The 22,229-nt window shown below is 35.6% G+C and overlaps 1 protein-coding gene across 1 annotated transcript in view; it reads left to right on the top strand.

The window, feature by feature from the left end:
- Positions 1 to 22,229, top strand: part of LOC123668473 — a 268,966-nt gene that overhangs the window by 241,445 nt on the left and 5,292 nt on the right. Inside the window, exon 16 of the mRNA XM_045602205.1 lies at positions 17,069 to 17,142. Coding sequence (XP_045458161.1) covers positions 17,069 to 17,142 — 74 coding nt within the window. The remainder of the gene's footprint in view (positions 1 to 17,068; positions 17,143 to 22,229) is intronic.

Here is a 22,229-nt window from a genome sequence, read left to right on the forward strand (position 1 = left end):
TCGTTTAAAAATCACTCCACGTTATTACAGCTGATCTTTTAAAAGAACTGTTACGTTAAAGTGACTGGCAGTCTATAGACAGTTATGCATATTTTTAATGCAGGTAAATAGTACAGGAGTGACATAGACAATCACAATCAAATAAAACCGCTTTTAAATATTCTCTACAAGATGGCATAAATAAAATTATGTTTGCTCGCAAACTAAAATAAAACCGACTTAAATTACATCGACACGTAACACAAAGCTGGACGAAAATGTAGTCAAGTAAATACGCATTATTAAAGATAGCTGAAACATTGATCGTCAGATCAATGTTTCAGTTGTTTCAGTTTTCAGACATGGCAAAAAATACTTTTTAACCGACTTCCAAAAAAGGAGGAGGTTCTCAATCCGACTGTTTTTTTTTCTTTTTTGAAATCGGTTAATTTTTTTATAGTTTTTTTACTCTAAATTGAATTATTCTCTTAATAACTTAAATTTTATTATAATTTTATTTTGAAGTAATTAATTATAATTGTTTTGTTCGATCTTCTACTACTGTAATATAAACTCTTTTTAATTAAAAATTATTTTCAACTTTTTAGTTTGATTAGCGATAAAAGCGTGGTTTTTAGTTTTTTTTTAAACTATAATTTATTCTCAGTAAAGATAACTATACAATATTCAATTACGATTAAAATCGAATGAAGCTGGTGGAATTCGCTAATTAATTTGTTACAGCACTAGTGTTAAAAAAAAGACTTAGAATGAAACTGTTTTTGAGACGTTTCGAAATAATTAGAAATTGCATGCTACTATAAAGCTAGCGCGAAAACAATACTGCCAATATATTCTATCATATTATGCACCACGCCAAAAATGTTCGTATGTTTTAAGAACACTATGTTATTAACAATTATTTTATTGTTTCTTGTATTGGGTATTTGTCAAATGTCAACAATGCCTCTTATTTTGTGACGACTATAGTATAATGCAAGCTATAATGTCAATTACCGTAAATAATTGAGTTGGGATTACGTTTCAATGTGACTGTAAAATATCGACTAATATGTCATTATTATTTTAAAATAAATAAGCTTTTTATATTATATAAGAAAACAATTGGATTTATAAATAATATTTGGTATATCTATAATATAAAAATGAGTCACTGAATGTGTTGCTAAGCGCAAAACTCGAGAACGGTTGGACCGATTTCGCTAATTCTTTTTTTAAAATATTCCTTGAAGTACGAGTATGGTTCTTACGGAGAGAAAAATTCTAAAAAAAAATATAAATTTCCTGAAAAAGTCTAAAAACAACACTTTTCTATACTCCCATACAAAAGATTTGTGATAATACTTAAAAGTCAATTTGAACTTTAATACCATACGATAAAGTTTGTGTTAGGCGATACGAAGTTCGCCGGGTCAGCTAGTTTTTTTATATTTTTATTGAGTGGTCTACATTTCAACTAAGCTCTCCATTACAATGTTAAATAAATATTGATTTTTACTAAATATTCAATTTAAAATCTTGTTGTTAATTTTATTCTGCGAAGTCGCAAAGTTCCGAAAACTCTCGATACTTTTTAATGTCAAGACTTCCTAATCCATAGATAACCTCTAAATATCAGATATTACCTAGTCAACTCGCGAGTACACGTAATAGCTTCACTTAATTCAAATGACTTCACGTCTAAAACATTAACAAGGACCAATAGAATAAAACATGAACGAAATCCTATTAAGGGATACGATATGAACATCGTTACTTAAACCTTTTTGAATAATAAAAACCTCGGAGGACGTCAAACAAGTATCCGGGCCGGCATTGCTTTTTAATCAGATTTTGAGTCCCATACATTTAGCATAGAGTAACGTTCAGTCCACTTTTGTCCATTACTCTTTCAGCGGCGGGCGCAGGGTTGTCGGACCTTTTATGCAGTATCCAAAGTGGTTATTAACTCATCGAAATAAACATTGAGGGCTGGCATCATAATATTAAATAAATACTGACGAAACTTTGCATATAAATTATTTAATTCTATTTCGGCCTTGACAATCAAATTAAACACTTATGCGTTTATTCAATCATATCAATCAAGGAATAAGAGTGGTCGGGAATTGGAGCAAACAAAACGCTCCGCAGCGTATCGGATTCAGCGAACGCAATGAAATTATTTGATTCAATTTTTTCGCGCTAACCCTATCGGTGAGCAAACTGGGCACGCTTCAAATAGCTTCATTGGTTGTTTGTGCGAGCGCCGCGTGACGTCGCCCGACTCCGCCCGATCCCGCCCGACACCGCCCGACACCCAGCAGATTCCCGCTCAAATATTCATTGCCATCGTACGGAAAAATGCGACACTGTAGCCTTCGATCCATATAAACGCTAACGTACGAGGAAGACGAGATTTGCGCGTTATCCTATTGTTGCTTTTGTGTCCACTTTTTACGTTTTGGATGTTTCTCCTCGACGTAAGAATAATTAATTATATGTTATATGTAAGAATGTTTTTTTATTTTTGTACTGGTAAGAAACCTATTGTGCGATGTTTTCTTCGGTGACTGTTAATCCAGGGTAATTAATATCGGACTTAATTATATGAAAAAAAAATTTATTTTAAATCTACTTCGTTTATTATAATGACCGGATAACACCATCATATCAAATCGCAACCGTGCCAGCTGCTAAAGACCCAAATCCCTAACATAAGATTTTCAAAATTATGTCACAATAATTTCGTCAAACTCTTAAAGTATTTAATATTGATGACTGAACTACATTACGTTTTAGTTTAAATCGGGAAATCTCATCTATCTGGAGTCTGGACCACGCTCGAGTTAATTTGTGCTCGGGTTCAAATGTCAGCCGTCAGCCGCCGGAGCCGACCGGCGCCCGGACGTGCCGAGTTTACTTACAATATTAAACTCACCTGACCACCTTCGAAATATTTTATCTTAAGCTTGTATAGAACAATTGTTTATTTTTATATACATATAAATATATGGCCTATTATGGCTGATGGTATGGAAATTGTTTGGTTGTGTTGTAAGTATTTAATCTCAGAACTTCAATACACGGATTCAGCTTACAAAATCGTCATAATAAATTAATTTAATAATGAAATAAGAAACAAAGTATATTCAATACTTTCGAGTTTTTTTTTATTTATCTTAATATAACGTTAGCTAATGAGCATTATAAATAAATAATAATAAATAAATAAATATCTACACAATACACACGCGGTCGTCTGTTCCTAAAGTAAGACAACTTAATGCTTCAGTTATAGGTAACAGCCGACTGGTATAGCTACATTTTTTACCGATAAACATACATATAAATACTACATATATAAATAAATATATATTACACCAAGACTCAGGAATCGAACCCACAACCCCCGGAGCAGAAAGCACAGTTACTAAAAACTGCGCCAACGTGCTACTCAAAGTCATTATAGATATTAGAGCCTCTTCGGAAGTCTGGATTGTACATTTTCGACAGATTTGGACAAGACTGCAACCGAAGCGTATTACCATTCAAATAGAAATAAATCATACCAGAAGAGACAGAGACATCGTACTCGTACATATCTCTCTTCTCTTTGACGAGAATACAGTGGGTGTGTGTCTCGTGATCTGTACGAGAAGAGTGTCAGACAGTAGACTTGGTTAATAGCGTTTCCTCTATTAAAGTTTTCTTCCTCGGAGGGTTGTTAACGAGTTGAAAGTTATCGAAAATTGTAACGAACTTGCTCGTTGACGGGACTTTCTTTCATCAATTACGTGATCTCTGATATTCAAATGAGTCTCCCATCTTTCGAATATATAAATATTTTCAACAAAGTGTTAATATTACAACGTAAAGACAAACTAAAATGCCTAACGCTGTTCGTGACAGCTGGATGAAATCTTATCGTCGAGGTTCTGGAAAGACGCTTGGCACAATTACGAAGACCCCATGGTAAATGTTTGTAAGGTCATTGCAAATATTTGCCACAAGCGATTTCTGAACGAGTGACTGATATTCAAAACTGTGATTGATTGAATTAATAGACATAGACATATTTTATTTATTTATTTTTTTATAAAACACCAACAAAGTTATATTGTTACACCAAATTTCAAGTACATATACAATAACAGTAGAGTCAGAGTGTAACTTTAATTATAGGTGATAACTACATTAAACTTGAGTAACATACACTAATAACATACGTAAATAACATACATATGACAAGAAATTAAGATAGTGTTATACAATTAAATTAACTACAATAAAAGATTGAACAATTTTAGAACGTTACCATTGTCAAATGTGATATAAATACGATCAACAATCACAAAAAATCTTTTTACAAACATTGAATTAGTTTTAGCTTAATAATATAGTTGCGAGAGATAAAAAATTTCCATATATTTATGCGGCGCTGCGCCGTCACGCTCCGTTTTTATATCCAACAAAACTATTACATAACAAAATAGCGTCGCTTACCGTGTGCCGCTTAAACGGCGTTCATTCTAAAACTGTTGTTCCGAGTTATTTCACTGCAAAAGTAATAATGCATCGATTTTTCAGGTTGTATACAAGCGTATTCAACCGAGAAAAATTTAAAAAGAAAAAGTTAAATTAATCCGCATATACTTCACTAGCTGTGCGACGAGGTTTCGCATGCATCAATTTGAAGAAAAAATAGCGTATAGGCTTCCTCAGTGACTGAGCTATCCAACACAAAATGATTTTTTCAATTCGAACCAGTTAGTTCCTGAGATTAGCGCGCTTAAACAAACAAACTATCCAGCTTTATAACATTAGTATATAAATAATATAAATATATAAATATTTACAACATAAACACACGGGCATCTGTTCCTAAAGTAAGCAACTTAATGCTTGTGTTAGGTAACAGCCGATATAATATATAAAATATAAGCCGATATAAGATATTATTATATTTGAATTAGTTTTAGCTTAATAATATAGTTGGTATACTGGTATAGCTACATTTTTTTTCGATAAACAGACATGTATAATTAAATATATATATTACACCTAGATTCAGGGTGGGAATCGAACCCACCAACCCCGGAGTAGAAAGCGGGGTCACTACAAACTACGCCAACGGACTTGTCATATATAAAATATATAGTATATATAACAATTCCAATAATATACGAGTATATGAAAAATCAATCAAACAAAAGCCGTTGTGTGGGCACAGGATAGATTTACAACTGGACCTTTAACTGCTTTAACCTGACTGATTTGTGTGTACAGGTGAATAATTTCAAGTTTTCTTTATTATAACCGTTAAAAGCTACTGCTCTCTCTTACTAGGTTCTAAAACTATCAGTGTATACACATCGTGTCTGCCGCCTGATTTCTATCCAGTTGGGAGTTAAAGCATTTGTATACTTTCTTGTCTACGAAATGTAAATCCAAATCGAAAAAAATTACTTTTATAGTAATTTTATTTTTCAAAAAAATAAAAATATTTTTAACAATTCCTACCATCGGTGATAGGTGTTATTGAAACAATTTTGCGTATAAGTAAGCGTGAGACAATGTTGTCATAATGTGAATGACTTGTATGTATTCTTAAGACTAGCTGTGCCCGCGAGTTCGTCCGCGTGAAATTTAATAATAAAGTTATTTTTCACTTCGCTGAGTTTTCAGTTAGAGAGTTTCTATATTGACTATCTGCCAGTGAAAGTCCCGTCAAAATCGGCCCAACCATTTCAGAGATTAGCCGGAACAAACAGACAGACAGACAAAAATTGTAAAAAAAAAAATATTTTGGTATATGTACCGTATACTCACATTCATATGCATTTACTAAAAAGCCGTTATTTTAATATTACAAACAGACACTCCAATTTTATTTATTTGTATAGATATTGAAAATCTTATAGATTTCGTACGATTATTATTACTAATAATTCCTAAAGTTTATCTAAACTTAGCTGATCTCTTGTATGATATCTCACAGATTTAACTTTACGTGATATAAAGATTCAGTTTGAAATCAATGCGATTTTTGTTTGCTAAATATGGCTTGTCCCCACATTCCATAGCATCTATGATAACTTTATAGCCCGTGTGTTAGTGGATCTAAACTTTTTACTCGATGATACGACACAGCAAAATTATATTTGAACACGGAGCGTGAAGAAATATATCAATTAAATCAATAAAAGGAAACGAAAGAAAGTCTGATGAGACTTTCAATATCGAACCAATCGCACAAAATTTGATGTTATTATAAAAACTAAAGAAAAATAATTCCGTAATTGCAGCACGCAATACAACTTCGCTAACGTTAGCGAGTCTCTCTGGGCGATATTCACTGGCCCATATAAATATGCAAAGCGATTTTCCCGTTAAAGTGGGAAAGTTAAATTGATACGCGTCGCGTCGCACCGCGCCGCGCGTCTCCGCGATGACTCGCGGCGCTCGACGAACATCCATTGTAGTTTTGTGTTAACATAGAAAACTTATTTATTATTTAGGACAACGCCACTTTAATAATATCAGGTTCGCGCCTGCCTATTAATAAATTAAACGTAGGTGTTTACGCTGCCTAAAATATATGTTCTTTTCTGTTTCAAATTATCAAAGGAACAGAACGAAAATTCGTAGTGTAAAAATAATATCCTCACTAAGCAATGTAGTATTTGCATAAAGCGCTACATCACACAAAATAGATTACAATTTTCACTTGTAATTTACTGGAGTACGAAGTGGAACTATCTGCTAAAGTTGCCGGACTTTACAGTTTTTAGTGCTCCGTTCATTTAGGGAGATAGCTAAGAGCATTTATTTAGCTTCAGCGGGATGTTTACTGGCTAGATTAGTGTCGGGACTGGACTTACATCTGACCACCTAACGAGCCACTCCTTCTTGTTTAACTAACGCAAGTAAATTAAAAGGAACGGTGGTAATTACCGGGCGGAAGCGATTTTATTAATTAATAATGGGAGTTATCAAGTATTTTTTACTGCTTTATCGACTGCACTGATACTGGTTGTGGCGGAAGGTCTTTGAAGACGTTTATTTGTATTTTTTATTAAAATTTTCTCTATCCTCTTCCCAATTTTTTATTGAAACTGAAATCAATTTACTTAACAATTTTCTGAATCAAACATTAAAGCCTATCACGCTATGATTATATGCAATTAAAGTACTTTGAAAATAAAATAACCATTATTAATGTCTAATATAAAAACTGGACAAGTCCGAATCGAAATCCCTCGCGACAGATACCGTATTGTCTGCAAATCATTTAAATCTATATAAAAAGAATAAAATATAAAAAAAAAATACCAAAGTAACACGTTTTTTGTATGTGATCTTTTTTATTACTACTCATAACTTTACAATTTTTAAATAAATACTAACGAAAACAATGATAATTTAATTTAGTTTCATTTTGTTCACAAAATTTAAATAAGCCTTAACGAAAAAAAAAAATCGTACAGAATAAAAATATTTTAAAATCACTCCTTAAACTTCATAAATAAAACGAATTAGTATTACACTTCCTAGTCAATATAGAGCGTCGGCTTTACCCTTTTATCTTGTTGAAGGCCTATTTACTCGGAATAAAGGAGGACTTACGCAACCGTGCGTGCCTCCGCACGTCGAGCAATCATTTGTCAATCTCACGTCCGAACGCGCGTCATATCCGCGCAGGTCGCGCGATAATCGCTCGTTTAAGTGAATATTGCGTCGTCGCGTGCCGCACGCGATGCTGGCGGGTCGCGGGCTGCGGGCGGCTGCGGCTGTTTGCGACCCCTCGCGATCGGTTCCGATCGACTGCGAACTGACGCGGGCCTAACAATACCCTATACTTAAACTCTAATTATTATCTACGCTTCCCGCTGCCAACTAACCCGACCGATCGATGCGCTAACTTCCACAAACTTCTTATATTAGCACTCGATTTTATACGGAAATTAAGTTTTTGCTTATATTCGTAAACGCTTCTTGAAATTAATTTAAGTTTGAGTGCATTCAGTTTTATAATATTATATTATAATATTAGATTAATAAATTCTATCTATTCTCTCCTGTACTAGTTTTAGTCGATAAATGCGCAATTTTCTCTTATATTTAAAATTAATTATCGTAAATTACTTGTAAATAATAAAGCACTACTCATATTAGATCTGTACAGTTAAAGTTTTATCGCTTTGATGAACAGCATTAGTTGATTTATTTATAAATGTGTAATCGTTCTTGGTGTATAGGCTTATTGTTAGTGGCAAATAGGCAGAATCAACCGGTCAAACTATTAAGGCGTATTTTCAAACTATATATATTAAGTTACACGAATATAAAGTACCAGGGTTACGGAGCTTAGCTCGGTATTTTTAGTAAATAGTGTTTTTTAGAAATCATATTTAAATACGAATTACATATTGATAAAATATGAATAATATTTTTTTTACCGATTTTTTTTTTATAATAGTATTAGATTCCAAAAACATATCGTCATGTATGGTTACATATATTATATCGATGGCATGAACTCAAAAAGAAAATGCATTAAATTCTTTTACATTTAGATAAATATAACGTTATTTTTGTCCGCATACCGCAAGAATAACATTTAAACCGTTTCCACGAATATTACATCCTTTTCCGAATAAATTTGAATAAAACAATGTAAGTTTAAATTTACGGCTTAATAATCTGAATCAGAATAACACTTTTGCGGTAAAATTAATAATACGAAAGGCAACAGAGTGCGGTCGGATTTTGTTAAAATATCAAATTTATACGATTATTACATCAATGAAACAAATATCCCTATTAATAACACATTGTTAGCGACATGTTAAAGAGCGTTGAAAAATTTTCCAGTTCGAGCACCGCCATTACCCGCCATTATGTTAGCGTAGCAATTTTGGAGTTTAACAACCGATGAAATATAAAGAAAGGTCATCTCATATTCATAACGGAACGGGGCGGGCGGGCAGCGCGGGGCGGGCGGCCATAAATTGTTCAGTAATGAATGCCGTTCTCGCCTCAATAAAAACTCCCGCATTATATGATGGAGGCGGATCTGTGCCGCGCGTCCACTGCGCGGACCTACCTCCCGCGACTTCAATGCTGCGGCGCGACCGGCGGACGAAATTCGCGGCTTGTGGTATCGCGTGGCAGCATAAAATGCAGCAATTACACCGATTCCCCCGAGACACTTTAAACGTTTATACCTTTTCGCACGAAACTTTTATAAAAAAATGCTTTATGAATCGTAGGATGTGATCGCTTCGGTTACCTGACGCACGTGCCCGCTCTATTATTGTGACAATGGAGAAACTCGCTCCGAGGGGGCAGCAATTAAAGACCTATGAAAGTAATCATAACAGCCGGTGTGCCTCTATGCGCCGACAAACAATACTAATAAGTAATAACTAAAACCGCCTACTCGACTGTCTGGATTACAAATTTACTCGATATTATTCGTTCTAATACCCTCTATTTGTGTCGCAGAAGCTTTCCATTTTAATTAGCGTTAATTTATTTCTGCCTTCAATTGATTCGTCAGATCTTTGTTAGCGGATTCTTAACTTATACTTACTTAGATTTATTAATTTAAATTGTGAATAAGAAACATAAATTATAATTAGAAGCTATTCATTGTTCGAGGAGTACGGATTAATTATTATTTACCGAGATAGCGAGGGGGCAAAGTCGACGTGCGGCTACGAGGGGCAGAGAAAAATATTTATTAAAAAATATTTTGATATTGGCGCGGTGTGGCGTTCATGAATATTGATGCGGTCGTGAATATTCAGCGAGAGTCGCGATTGATAACAGTCGCGGACAGGTCGGACGCTGCCTGGTTCGCGCCGCACTCGCGCCGCGCTCCCAACGCCTCTATTCCGAGCTTGTACTTTACATTAAAAAAATTCGCAATAGTCTCGTTTGAATCGACACGCCTATTTGGAGTAAAGCAAAACACCTCATTGAACGATCAATAATTTGAAGCAAATTGTTGTTAAATCTCTTCGTATGCTTGCTTTCGAATTGCCATTGTTGGTTATCCGAATGGTAAGTATATTGCGGTTTACGACTCGACTAATTTGAGGCGCTTTTAATCGCTTCGCTTCGGCCTGTAATATCCCACTACTGGACATAGGCCTCTTTCCCCATGTAGGAGAAGGATCAGAGCTTAATAAACCACGCTGCTCCAATGCGGGTTGGCGGATATATTCCCTACTATGAGTAACGATCGCTATCAGGTGTACATGATAACAACTGGGACCGATGGCTTAACGTGCTCTTCGAAACAAGGTGGGGAGACCCACAAGGCACTTTTAAATTAGATTTTAAAAAAGCCTACTTGTTTCAAAAATAATATTTTAAGATGTACTTAGGCAAGTTTTCAGGAGTTCTATTATAATTATGATCTTTAATTAAAAATATTAGAGTCAATTATCAGAAACAAAAAATATTTTTGAATTGGATCGATGCAGTAGCACTGCGGATACGGAGCGGCACGACGCGACGCGGCGCGAGAGATCGCGGGGCAAAGTGGAGCGATTAATGAAAGCAATTTGAATAAACTTGGGCACATTAGCGCCACCGCGGCCGCTCCGCACGCCGCGCACCGCGTGTATTAATTATTTCTTGTCCCGCGTCTTGCGCTGTAGCGATTTGTCTGCGGCGCCGCCACCTGCGCGCCTGCGACTGCCTCGCTATGTTGTACGATAAATGGATGGTCGATTTGAAACGTCTCAAACTGTTTAACTTATTGTTTGTTTTAATGTGAATCACAGTGACAATTAAAATTACGACAATTTAACAAATTACTGTTTTCGAATACAGAGTACTCCCGCAACTGACGTTATTGGAGTACTTAGTACATTGGCAAACATGCAAAAACCAACAAAGAGTCATTCCGATTCGGACACAGGGTTTTGCACCATATACATAAAATTTCACGTACTGTGAGATTGAGCTAAGAATGTCGAAGAACAAGTTTTTAGGGAAAGGGATATTTTATGCTTGAAAATATTTTATTATATTTATTATACCAAAATTTCCACAGTTGCAAAGCTGTTTCTTTGCAATAATTGACTACGTTAGACTAGTATCTAACAGGTGAACTGACAACGGAGATAGATAGAGATAACAGCTAACGATAGTTCCCTTTTAATATTTAGCTGAGTAAGTATTTTATAACTCACAATATAGTTCAGAAGAACTATATACAATATATTTATATAGTGTCTAGGTGGTTCCTCGTGACAGTGGGTTCGATGCTGGTTATTTATGTAAGGAGACCCTCGGCCGCCGGCGACCGCAACTAAACGCATTCACCGCAAATAACACACGCTCCAATTGTCTACCGAATAATATCCCTTTCCGTTCTAATATCGACAGCCAAAATGAGTGTCGAAACACTCATTACAAAATTCAAACATTATACGGGCTTCCTAAATTAAAAAGCAAAGGCAGTAAGTAAAAAAAAAATACGTTACGGTTAAAGGCCACGAAAAAACGACAGATTAGATCGAAACATATTTGACCAAACACTCAACAAATTACAGAAACATCGCGGTATATAGTTTTGGTCACAAACGCCGGCGGTAATGACGTAACGCGTGACGCTGCACTCCGGCTCGCAATTAATTATCTGTCCCTCGTCTATCCTCGCCCCTCCCCCGGGCCAATCAAGACACTTCCCTTATCCTAGGGAATCTTTTCGCTTCACCCTCGCTCCATATTCCGAAAAACTATTCCGACATTTCAAACGCTTAATTGCTTGTCGTCCCGAAAGATTCACCTGCCTCGTCAAAAATAACGAGCTAAAGTCATTCCGCCCAACGATTCTGGTGATTAATGTAATTATTCCATTTCGGTCCAGATTTCAGAAATCCTTACGTTTTTTACAGTTCGCTAAATTGAGTAATGCGGTAATTGCTACTGGTTCTTTTGATTAATTAAATCAGGCATAGATATAACCGTAATCTAATCTTCTTAGTCGGCTTTTTTGAGGGTATCATTAGAGATATTACTTGATTTATTTATCCTAATATTTAAGCTGGCTTTCTTTATTTGATACAAATAATATATTTTTTAGCATAACGACAGAGAATAAACCAAAAATAAACTGAGTCTTATACATTGATTGTCTATTCAATAGTAATTGGATTTCTAATCTTATTGATGTACATTTGCTGTGTAAACTTCGCAAACAACTTCCTATCACGTCTGTTAAGCCTTTATTAGAATCATTAACACCTCACCTAGTTGTTTGTGATTTACACGTGAACATATTATACAGTCATGAACCAACATTTCTCTCCCCTGCTCTACATCTACGGCATCTTATAATCAGCAGTACCATAAACCATACATTTGTATAAATATGCCAAAATATAATGTCCTCACGTAACACGAGGTCATACCTCATAACAATCATATTTTTAACCGACCGAACCGACTTAAAACAAAAAGGAGGAGGTTACTCAATTCGATATATATATATATATATATATATATATATATATATATATATATATATATATATAACTTATATATGAAGGAGATATCCGAGATGTGGCACCATGATAAGGAAACCAGGATCTGATGATGGGATCCCAGAGAAATCGAGGGAAACTCTCGAAAATCCGCATAACTTTTTACCGGGTGTACCGATTTTGATGATTTTTTTATTTAATCGAAAGCCGATGTTTATCATGAGGTCACAATAACACGTGGTTCAATAAGTCCCGAGACTAAGTACTAAAAAAAGGTCTTTTTTATAAAATTAATTTTTATTCATCAACATAGTCTCCTCCAAGAGCGATACAGTCCCTCCAACGCTTTTCTAACTTTTCTATCCCATGTGTGTAGAACGATTTGTCTTTGGCTTCAAAATAAGCCTCCGTTGCTGCGATAACTTCACTATTTGAGTCAAATTTCTTACCCTGAAGCATTTTTTTGAGGTCTGCAAACAGCCAGTAATCGCTGGGGGCCAAGTCTGGCGAATAAGGGGGATGAGGAAGCAATTCGAAGCCCAATTCGTTAATTTTGGCCATCGTTCTCACGGACTTGTGACAAGGCGCGTTGTCCTGGTGAAACACCACTTTCTTTTTGTTCATGTGAGGCCGTTTATCCGCAATTTCGTACTTCAATCGCTCCAATAAGCACATGTAATAGTCACTATTTATATTTTGCCCCTTTTCAAGGTAGTCGATGAAAAGTATTCCATGCGCATCCCAAAATATAGACGCCATAACCTTACCGGCCGATTTCTGAGTCTTTGGACGCTTCGGGCGGCTTTCACCAGCCGCTCTCCACTCCGCTGCCTGCCGATTGGATTCCGGAGTGAAATGGTATATCCAGGTTTCATCCATTGTTACATACCGACGTAAAAAATCCTTTTTATTATAATTCATCAGCGCCAAACATCGCTCTGAATCATTGATACGTTGTTCCTTTTGATTAGTTGTAAGCAAACGTGGCACCCACTTAGAAAAAAGCTTTTTCATGGCCAAATTTTTATGTAAAATAGTGAAAACACTACCAGCTGAAATCTTCACTATCTCGGCTATCTCTCGCACTTTTACCTTCCGATCTTCCAATACGATTTTGAGGACTTGGTTAATATTTTGTTGAGTCACTGCTTCATTTGGACGACCTGAGCGTTCCCCATCATTGTTGTCCATGCGACCGCGTTTGAAGTTGGCATACCACCGACAAATGGTTGCTTTAGAGGGAGCTGATCCTGCATAACATTTTATAAGCCATTGCTGTGCTTCAACGGTATTTTTTCCCATTAAAAAACAATGTTTTATCAACACGCGAAACTCGTTTTTTTCCATTGTATCGAAATTACAACCGTAGCGTCACTTAAATGTTTCAAAATCAATAATTTTATTGTTCCATTTTTAAAAATTTGACACATATTCTTGTATTGATAGCCAGTACTTTTTAAAAATCAAAAGAGTTTTTAATATATGGTATGGTTTCCAGGTTAGTCTCGGGACTTATTGAACGATCTAGTATAATTTCATCGAGATCTGATTACAGCTTTTGGAGTAATCTTTGATAATGCGTATTTACTTGACTATTTTTTCGTCTATCTACATTGTATTACTTGTCGATGTAATTGAAGTCAGTTTTTTTCGTTTGCCAGCAAACACAATTTTAAATAACACACGCACTACGCATAAAAAAAAACCTAAATAAAATATAAGTATACAAATCTAATTTTGTATCAAATGTGTTCATGATGCTATTGCGTGATCTGACATTTATTTACAAAAGGGTACAAATAACAAATTAAAATGAAACATTCTAAATAGTATATATCACTTATCAAACATCGAAAAGACATTTATTTTACTGAGAGCTAAAAATGTACTAAATAATGCAAACAAGTGAGAACGCTGTAAAGTGCCATGTCGACGATACAAAATTTACTGCAGCAATTTACGGGCTCTGCAAAAGTTTTATCTTGGCCTGTCACGAGCCTGTCATGTTTCCACTGCTGTTGATGCCGCTGGACTTTCGATTTGAGATGCATTCGAGAGATTTCGTATCAAATATTGAAATTAAAAATAGCAATTTAAATATTATAATATTGCGTTCTTATTTTAATGAAATTTTCACGTTTAATTATATAGAAACGTTCAAGAAAAATTCTATAAGTAACACTTACGGGTGCTATTAGGTGTAATCTAATTTGTCAAAAGTTGGTATGACGGATGGTTATGGTCCATTATCCTGGTGGCTTAAATTCAAAATTCAAGATATTCACGGTCGACTGTGCCCCGGGATCGTCCAATTACTTATTTGTCCGGCCCTGGCTTACGTCGTTCCCGTTCAGACCGGTCATTAATCAATCTTTTTTCTTTGTCGGCTGCGGGCAAGCCTCGATCCCGCGTGCAGTGAGGAGCCGGGGATTTATGCAGCCTCCGCTAACCCCGACCGCAGACCACGCGTTTATAAACTTCAATAATTATAATTATTATCTATTCGAATCATTTTAGACAGTAATTTAAAAGAAAATGTCTCACAAATTACTTGACCCATGTTAAACAATTAGATGTATTTTTATCTTTTTTTTCGGTTGAATAATTTAAGTCAATGTTTTTAGAGCCTATTACAGATCAAAATAAGACCTATCTAAAATTATTATTATATATATAACTCAGTTAACCTCTCGGAGTTTTTAAGTTGCCTATATATTAGTCGGTTGCTATCTCGACCGCACCGATCAATCTTCCTCATGTCTCCTCAATCCTACGTGATATTGGTAGAATTATCTATACTATCTTCGCAATGGTCAAAACAGTTAATTTAAATGAATAAAAGAATTAGCAGCTTTATGAGTGATCCCTAATACTTTTACGACTGGAATAATAATCATTGCCTATGTTATTATGAAAGATATACACTAGCACTATTATAAAGACGTAGAACGAAATATTAAACATGTTAATCGTAAGTCACGAGTTTTTCGCTTTTCGCCACAATCGAGCGCGTCGTGACGCTAATCTAAAATTGTTGCAGGTAGATGTTAGAATATTTATTTAATAATATTGGTCTACCCTCTTCCGCAACCCTATAGAAGCGTCGCCATGTCTAAATATGTCATTTGAAGTATTAATAATACGTGATTATATTAATACATTTGTTTCCTTTTTAAGACTCTTTTTAATCCTCGTTCTCCTTCGTACGAGTATCTACGGGACCGCTTTTCTTTCTCTCACGATGATGATTCTCCGTGCAGATCTCTTAAATGTTCTCTTCTTCAGATGCCCACCCACGGTACCGATTTTTATTCTTACTCCTTTACTGTACATTCCGTTAGACTTTGGAATTCCCTACCATATGAAATTCGCGATTGCAAAACACTATCGCTATTTAAGAAAAGAGTGAGAAAATTCTACCTTAATCAATCCTAGTCTAAAATCAATTTAATTAAGTGTCCTTATGCGTATTCGAATATATTATCGTATGTATTTTATTATGTATCGTATATGTGTATGCGTGTATGTATAAGTATCGTATTATTGTGCTACTGCTGTGTGGCTACGGCACTAAAGAATTTAGCCACCCCCTCTCTTCCCGTGGGTGTCGTAAGAGGCGACTAAGGGATAACAAGGTTCCACTACCACCTTGGAACTTAAGATGCCGACCGATGGCGGGATAACCATCCAACTGCTGGCTTTGAAATACACAGGCCGAAGACGGGCAACAGCGTCTTCGGTGCGACAAAGCCAGTACTGCGGTCACCAACCCGCCTGCCCAGCGTGGTGACTATGGGCAAAACACATGAGTTCACGTTATTTTTGACGTAAACTTGTGGAGGCCTATGTCCAGCAGTGGACTGTATAGGCTGTAATGATGATGATGATGATGATCGTATAAATTGTATCTACGTGTGTATACATTATTATGTATGTGTGCATTTATATATTGTATAATTATGTATTTATATTATATTTTTGTTATCTATATGTTTAGATTGTACACGCTAATTTTGCGACTGTTTTATAAGTTTCCTGTGGCAGGACTACTGGAAGAGATTCCATCATGGGATAAGTAGTGCCTTTGTACCAGCATTGTTTATAAGAGCTATTTCCTTTTGCTATCCTAGTGTACATAAATTGTTAAATAAATAAATAAATAAAATAAATACATTAATACGCGATTAATATATTAATACGTGAAGCAAAAACTTTTTACCCCTTTTATGAAAATAACGTAGACCGAGAAATATGAAATTTCGCACACTTATAGTTAATATAGAGAAGAAGTGCATAATGGTCATATTTTTTTTAAATTATACATAAAAAGTACATTAAATCACTAAAAAAATATTACACACGCTACCATGTATTTGACCCAACACGCTTATTATACATTTTTTGTTGAGTCGGTAGTCAAATTGAATTTTTTTAAAAAAGGTTCTTTATTTTCATAATTTTTTGGTTTTCTTTAATTCAAATTTTTAATTATGGTCGAATTTCGATCTCTGGGCGACTACTAGTAGGAATTAATTAAATGTTTTGTTCTATGGTATTATTTCAATGTAAACTGTTTGTCGCAGGTGAAATGTCAAGCGCGCCCTGCCTGGCGGTGTCCTCACCCGGGCGGACGGCGCCCACCGCGCTCACCACACCGGTAAGTTTAACACTCTTTTATCTATTTTTCTATTAGAAGTGGAAAAAATATATGTTTCATAGTTTCCATTTCGGAATCTGTGTTACCTGAGAATTATTTTAGTATTTAAAGGTGACTATGGGCAACACACATGAGTTCACACCATTTTTGGCACGAAATTGTGGAGGCCTTGTCCAGCAGTGGACTGTATTAGGCTGGAGTGATTGAGTGATGATTTAAAGGTATTATATTGAACAAGATTTTGTGAAGAAGAAAGAGAAATAATAATAAATACAGATGAAATCAAGCAGTTCTTCTAGTATTTTTCAAATAAACATTTACTATAGAGCCTCCTTACTTTTATCGATAAGTGGCCGTCTAACGTACACATAGTCTCCTATATTGTAGTATCTTCTATACTCCTTGATCCTTTATTACGGAAATAAAACTCTTTCCCTTCGAACTTTTATAAATAATATTATTTGTAATCTAAAAAATGAAGTTATCATAATAATGGCAAACGTACTCTTTCTTTATTATATTACTAGCTGACCTGGCGAACTTCGTATCACCTTATTTTTTTTCTGAAATATAATAATAACATAATATATCAAAATAAAATATAGCCTATCTTTTAAGTTGGATCAAACTGCACACGGTGTGCAAATTTGACTAAAATCGGTTAAGTAGTTTAGGAGTCCATTGAGGACAAAAATTGTGACACGAGATTTATATATATTAAGATGGGCTTACTCTTGATCCCAGTCTGGTTCTAGAGCAGAGACGAGGTCGAAGATGGAGCTCGCCCAGAAGAAGCCTGTTCACTCGCGCTTTAAACATGTTAGGGTTGTGTGAAATTAATGTATTGTTGTATGTACTCGGAAATACAGACGCCGGCAGAGAATTCCACTCCTTGGCCGTGCGCATTAAAAAAGATGATTCGAAGCGCTTTGTACGTTTGAAGGGTATATCAATCAGGTAGGGATGAAAGCCTGCGGTACGTCTGAAAGTCCGATGGAAGAAAGGAGATGGGGGTATGAGCTCGTGCAGCTCCAGGGCACACTCCCCAAAGTACAACTGGCTACGCTTGGCTCTGCGTTCCACTGACTCCAGTGTGGCGAGTTGATATTTAGCTGAGCCATCTCACAAGTGACTGCAATACTCACTTCTAATCATCGAACTAAACATCAATAAGTCTTCGCTGTGGATCACTTTATTCGCAACGAAACGAAATGAAAAGCTTCGTCCTTCGCAGCGGATGCTCAATAAACAAAACGGCAATCCATTTGCGTGATCGGCCATTAACCGCGACGTAGGTCATCAATCGCCGGCTCATCTAGTAAAAGCTTTGCGTGTACCTCGCCGGTCTGCGGCGCACGATCTATGTTCCCTCATTAAGATAAAGTCAACGCGCCTTTAATTAATTCGTATATCTTTGATTACTTCGCAGGTTATGGTCTGTGATGTCACCCATCAGAAAATATACTTAGCAAATGTTTAAGAACGTGAGATTTGTTTCTAGTCATCATCATCATCATCAGTTCAGCTTATCGCAGTCCATTGCTGGACATAGGCCTTCACAAGTTCGCACCAAAAATGGCGTGAACTCATGTATGTTGCCCATAGTCATTACGCTGGGTAGGCAAGTTGGTGATCGCAGGGCTAGCTTTGTCGCACCGAAGACGCTGTTGCCCATCTTCGGCCTGTGTATTCGAAAGTCAGTATTTGGATGGTTATCTCGCCATCGGTCGGCTTTTTAAGTTTCAAGGTGGTAGTGGAACTATGTTATCCCTTAGTCACCGCTTACGACACCCACGCGAAGAGAAGGGTTGCTATATTCATTACTGGCGTAATCACACAATACAGCATGTTGATAGTAAGCTTTATATATTTGGTAGAGATCACTAATTTTCTTTTTCAACATATTAGGCTTCGTCACAAAAATTATATGTATTATTTTCAAGGTCGAAACAACCTTCGTTTAAATTTGAAGCTTTTTTCGAAAGTTATCTAATAAAAAGTAGCAGATGAATAAAAAAAACCGGTTGTGCTTTAGACCACACGACTGAAGTAATCTCTTTCCATCTGCACTAACTTATATCTCTCTCAACTTTCGTTCATCTCGCCCGGTTACACTTTTCATAACGCTGTCGCTACGCAATCACCAGCTACCCAAGTCAAGCGTGCGTGAAGAAGTTGTACTTCAAAAGTCGGTAACTACTTATAAAAAGCTGTAGGTAGTTTGAAAGTTGATAGTGTACATGAAACAAGCTATATAATTAACAGAATTAACAGCATCGGCAAATGTCAGTTTAAACATTTATTTAGACATGCTTAAAGCATTTAGCTGTAGAAATAATATTTTGAGAGCATTAGATCCAGTTAGTTGAGTTTGTAAAAATATAAAAATAGACGTACTTATAATAAAGCTTTATATTTTTAAGTTTTATGTTTTTATTTTTCTTGTTTAGTAAAGTTAAGTCACCAAAATAAATTTCGTATAAAAAGTAAGATTTTATTAAATGTCTGCTGCGATACGTGTTTTTTTTATTGGAACGAAGTTCCTTACGGTAGGCTTGACATTTGGCTGGACGACCGAACTGAAAAAAATGTGATACTAAAACCGTAAGAAAAATATATACCGGAAGTGACGTAATATCAGTCACACGACTGTATAATATGACGTTTGTTAAACTGAAATATTATTATTTTTATTTTGTTTGATTTATTTTATTTACGGTATTTTTTATTTTCTAAAATACTAAATTTCTTAAATACTTGTATGTACTTAATTAAAAACCAATCAACAAAATCAAAAAAAATCAAGAACTAGAGATTATATATAAAACTAGCTGTGCCCGCGGCTTCGCCCGCGTTGAAATCAGAGTGTCACAAAGTTTTCCCGGCAAACTTCCAGTGAAACTCTCATCAAAATCGGCTTAGCCGTTACGTAAACCTTCCTCTTAAACCGCATGAAAATCCGTTCAGTAGATTTTGAGGGAATCTATCACATACACTTTTGGAGACTTTGTTTTATAATACACTAACTGTTGCCTGCGACTACATCCGCGTGGTTATAAAGATATGCATTACTATTAAGATGTTTAACGCAAATTATTGTTTTATTTCAGTCACTTGAAATGCTTATCACACTGAGTAACTTTTTAAAAGGCACAATTTAGTATAATTTAATAGTTGTTTTTATAAAACCTCTCTATACACCACATTCTTAGTTTTATTTTCAGGCAACAGTATAAATAACCTATCAGGCGAACTTATATATTTCATACAAACTATCAACCCCAATTAAGCCCCTTAGCGGTGGAATATCGCAAAATTCGTTCTTAGCGGACGTCTACTAACTATAATCTACCTCCCTGCCAAATTTCATCTTTGTCCATCCTGGATGGATGAACCCTCCAGCGGTTTTTGAGTTCTCGTGATGAGTGAGTCAGTGACCTTTCTCTTTTATATAAATAGATTACGATGCATTATTTGGACACCATCTCATCATCTATAGAGCACTCATTTTACTTTTCAAGTCTCTTACTTCAAAAATATAGAACTTTCATACAAACTTCCAACCCCCGTTTTACCCCTTTAAGGGTTGAATTTCACAAAACCAGTTCTTAGCAGATGTTTACACCCCATAAGGAAACTACCTGCCAAATTTCAAGTTTGTATCTGTTATAGTTTCGGAGATTTCGTTATGAGGGAGCCAACCTACCATTCCCGGTTTAACCCCAAAAAGGAGTTGATCTCTAAAAATACATTATTTGGACACCTTTTCACCATCTATAGAGTTTACATTTTAAATTTCAAGTCTCTTACTTCAAAAACATAGGACTTTCATTCAAACTACCAACCCCCGTTTCACCCCCTTAGGGGTCGAGTTTCGTAAAATCGGTTCTTAGCAAATGCCTACGTCCTATAAGAAACCTACCTGTCAAATTTCAAGTTTGTATCTGTTATAGTTACGGGGATTTCGAAATGAGTGAGTCAACCTACCATCCTCCATTTTAACCCCAAAAGGGTGTTGATTTCTTAAGATACATTATTTGGACACCTTTTCACTATCTATAGAGCATACATTTTAAATTTCAAGTCTCTTACTTCAAAAACGTAGGACTTTCATACAAACATCCAACCCCCGTTTCACCCCCTTAGGGGTCGAGTTTCGTAAAATCCGTTTTTAGCAAATGTCTACGACCTATAAGGAACCTACTTGCCAAATTTCAAGTTTTTAAGTGTTATAGTTTCTGAGATTTCGTGATTAGTGAGTCAACCTAAGATCCCCGTTTTAACCCCAAAAAGGGGTTGATTTCTAAATATTCATTATTTGATCACCTTTTCACCATCTATAGAGCTTACATTTTAAATTTTAAGTCTCTTACTTCAAAAACATAGGACTTTCATACAAACTTCCAACCCCCGTTTCACCCCCTTAGGGGTCGAGTTTCGTAAAATCCGTTCTTAGCGGATGCCTACGTCTTATAAGGAGCCTACCTGCCAAATTTCAAGTTTGTAGGTGTTATAGTTTCGAAGATTTCGTGATGAATGAGTGACCTTTCGCTTTTATATATATTATAGATACACTTTTTTTTTTCAAATTGTGTTGCTTCTATGCTATCCGAAAGAACTTCGTACCTACCTGGTTTCCCATGACACCACATAATTCTTTATTTTTATTAACCTTTACTAAGTCTGGACAAAATTTTTACTTCTTATACTACTTATTTCATCATCAATATTCAATATTACTATCTCAGGGGATTGAATTTTAAATTCAAAACATTTATTTACTTACCTAAATTGTACTTCTCTAGCACGACTCCTCAGTACTAAAAAAGACAATAGTCGCGTCTCTTCTCTAAAATCATCTATGTAAACAAGCAAGCACGAACTGCTCGTCGCTACCCGATATTTGTAAAGATACCAGCTTGCCGCCTGTCTTCGCCTGCGTAATTACAAGATTTTGGCTCTTCTGGTTTCTTCCGTTAAATCTAGCGAGTGATTTAGTGGTAACGTAACACTCCTCTAGCAAAAGAATTTTTGAAATCCGTGAAATAGTTAAGTTTATCCATTAAAATCAGACAGCAAATCAAATG

This window comes from Melitaea cinxia, chromosome 3, assembly GCF_905220565.1.
Source record: "Melitaea cinxia chromosome 3, ilMelCinx1.1, whole genome shotgun sequence".
In the NCBI taxonomy this organism is placed as follows: domain Eukaryota; kingdom Metazoa; phylum Arthropoda; class Insecta; order Lepidoptera; family Nymphalidae; genus Melitaea; species Melitaea cinxia.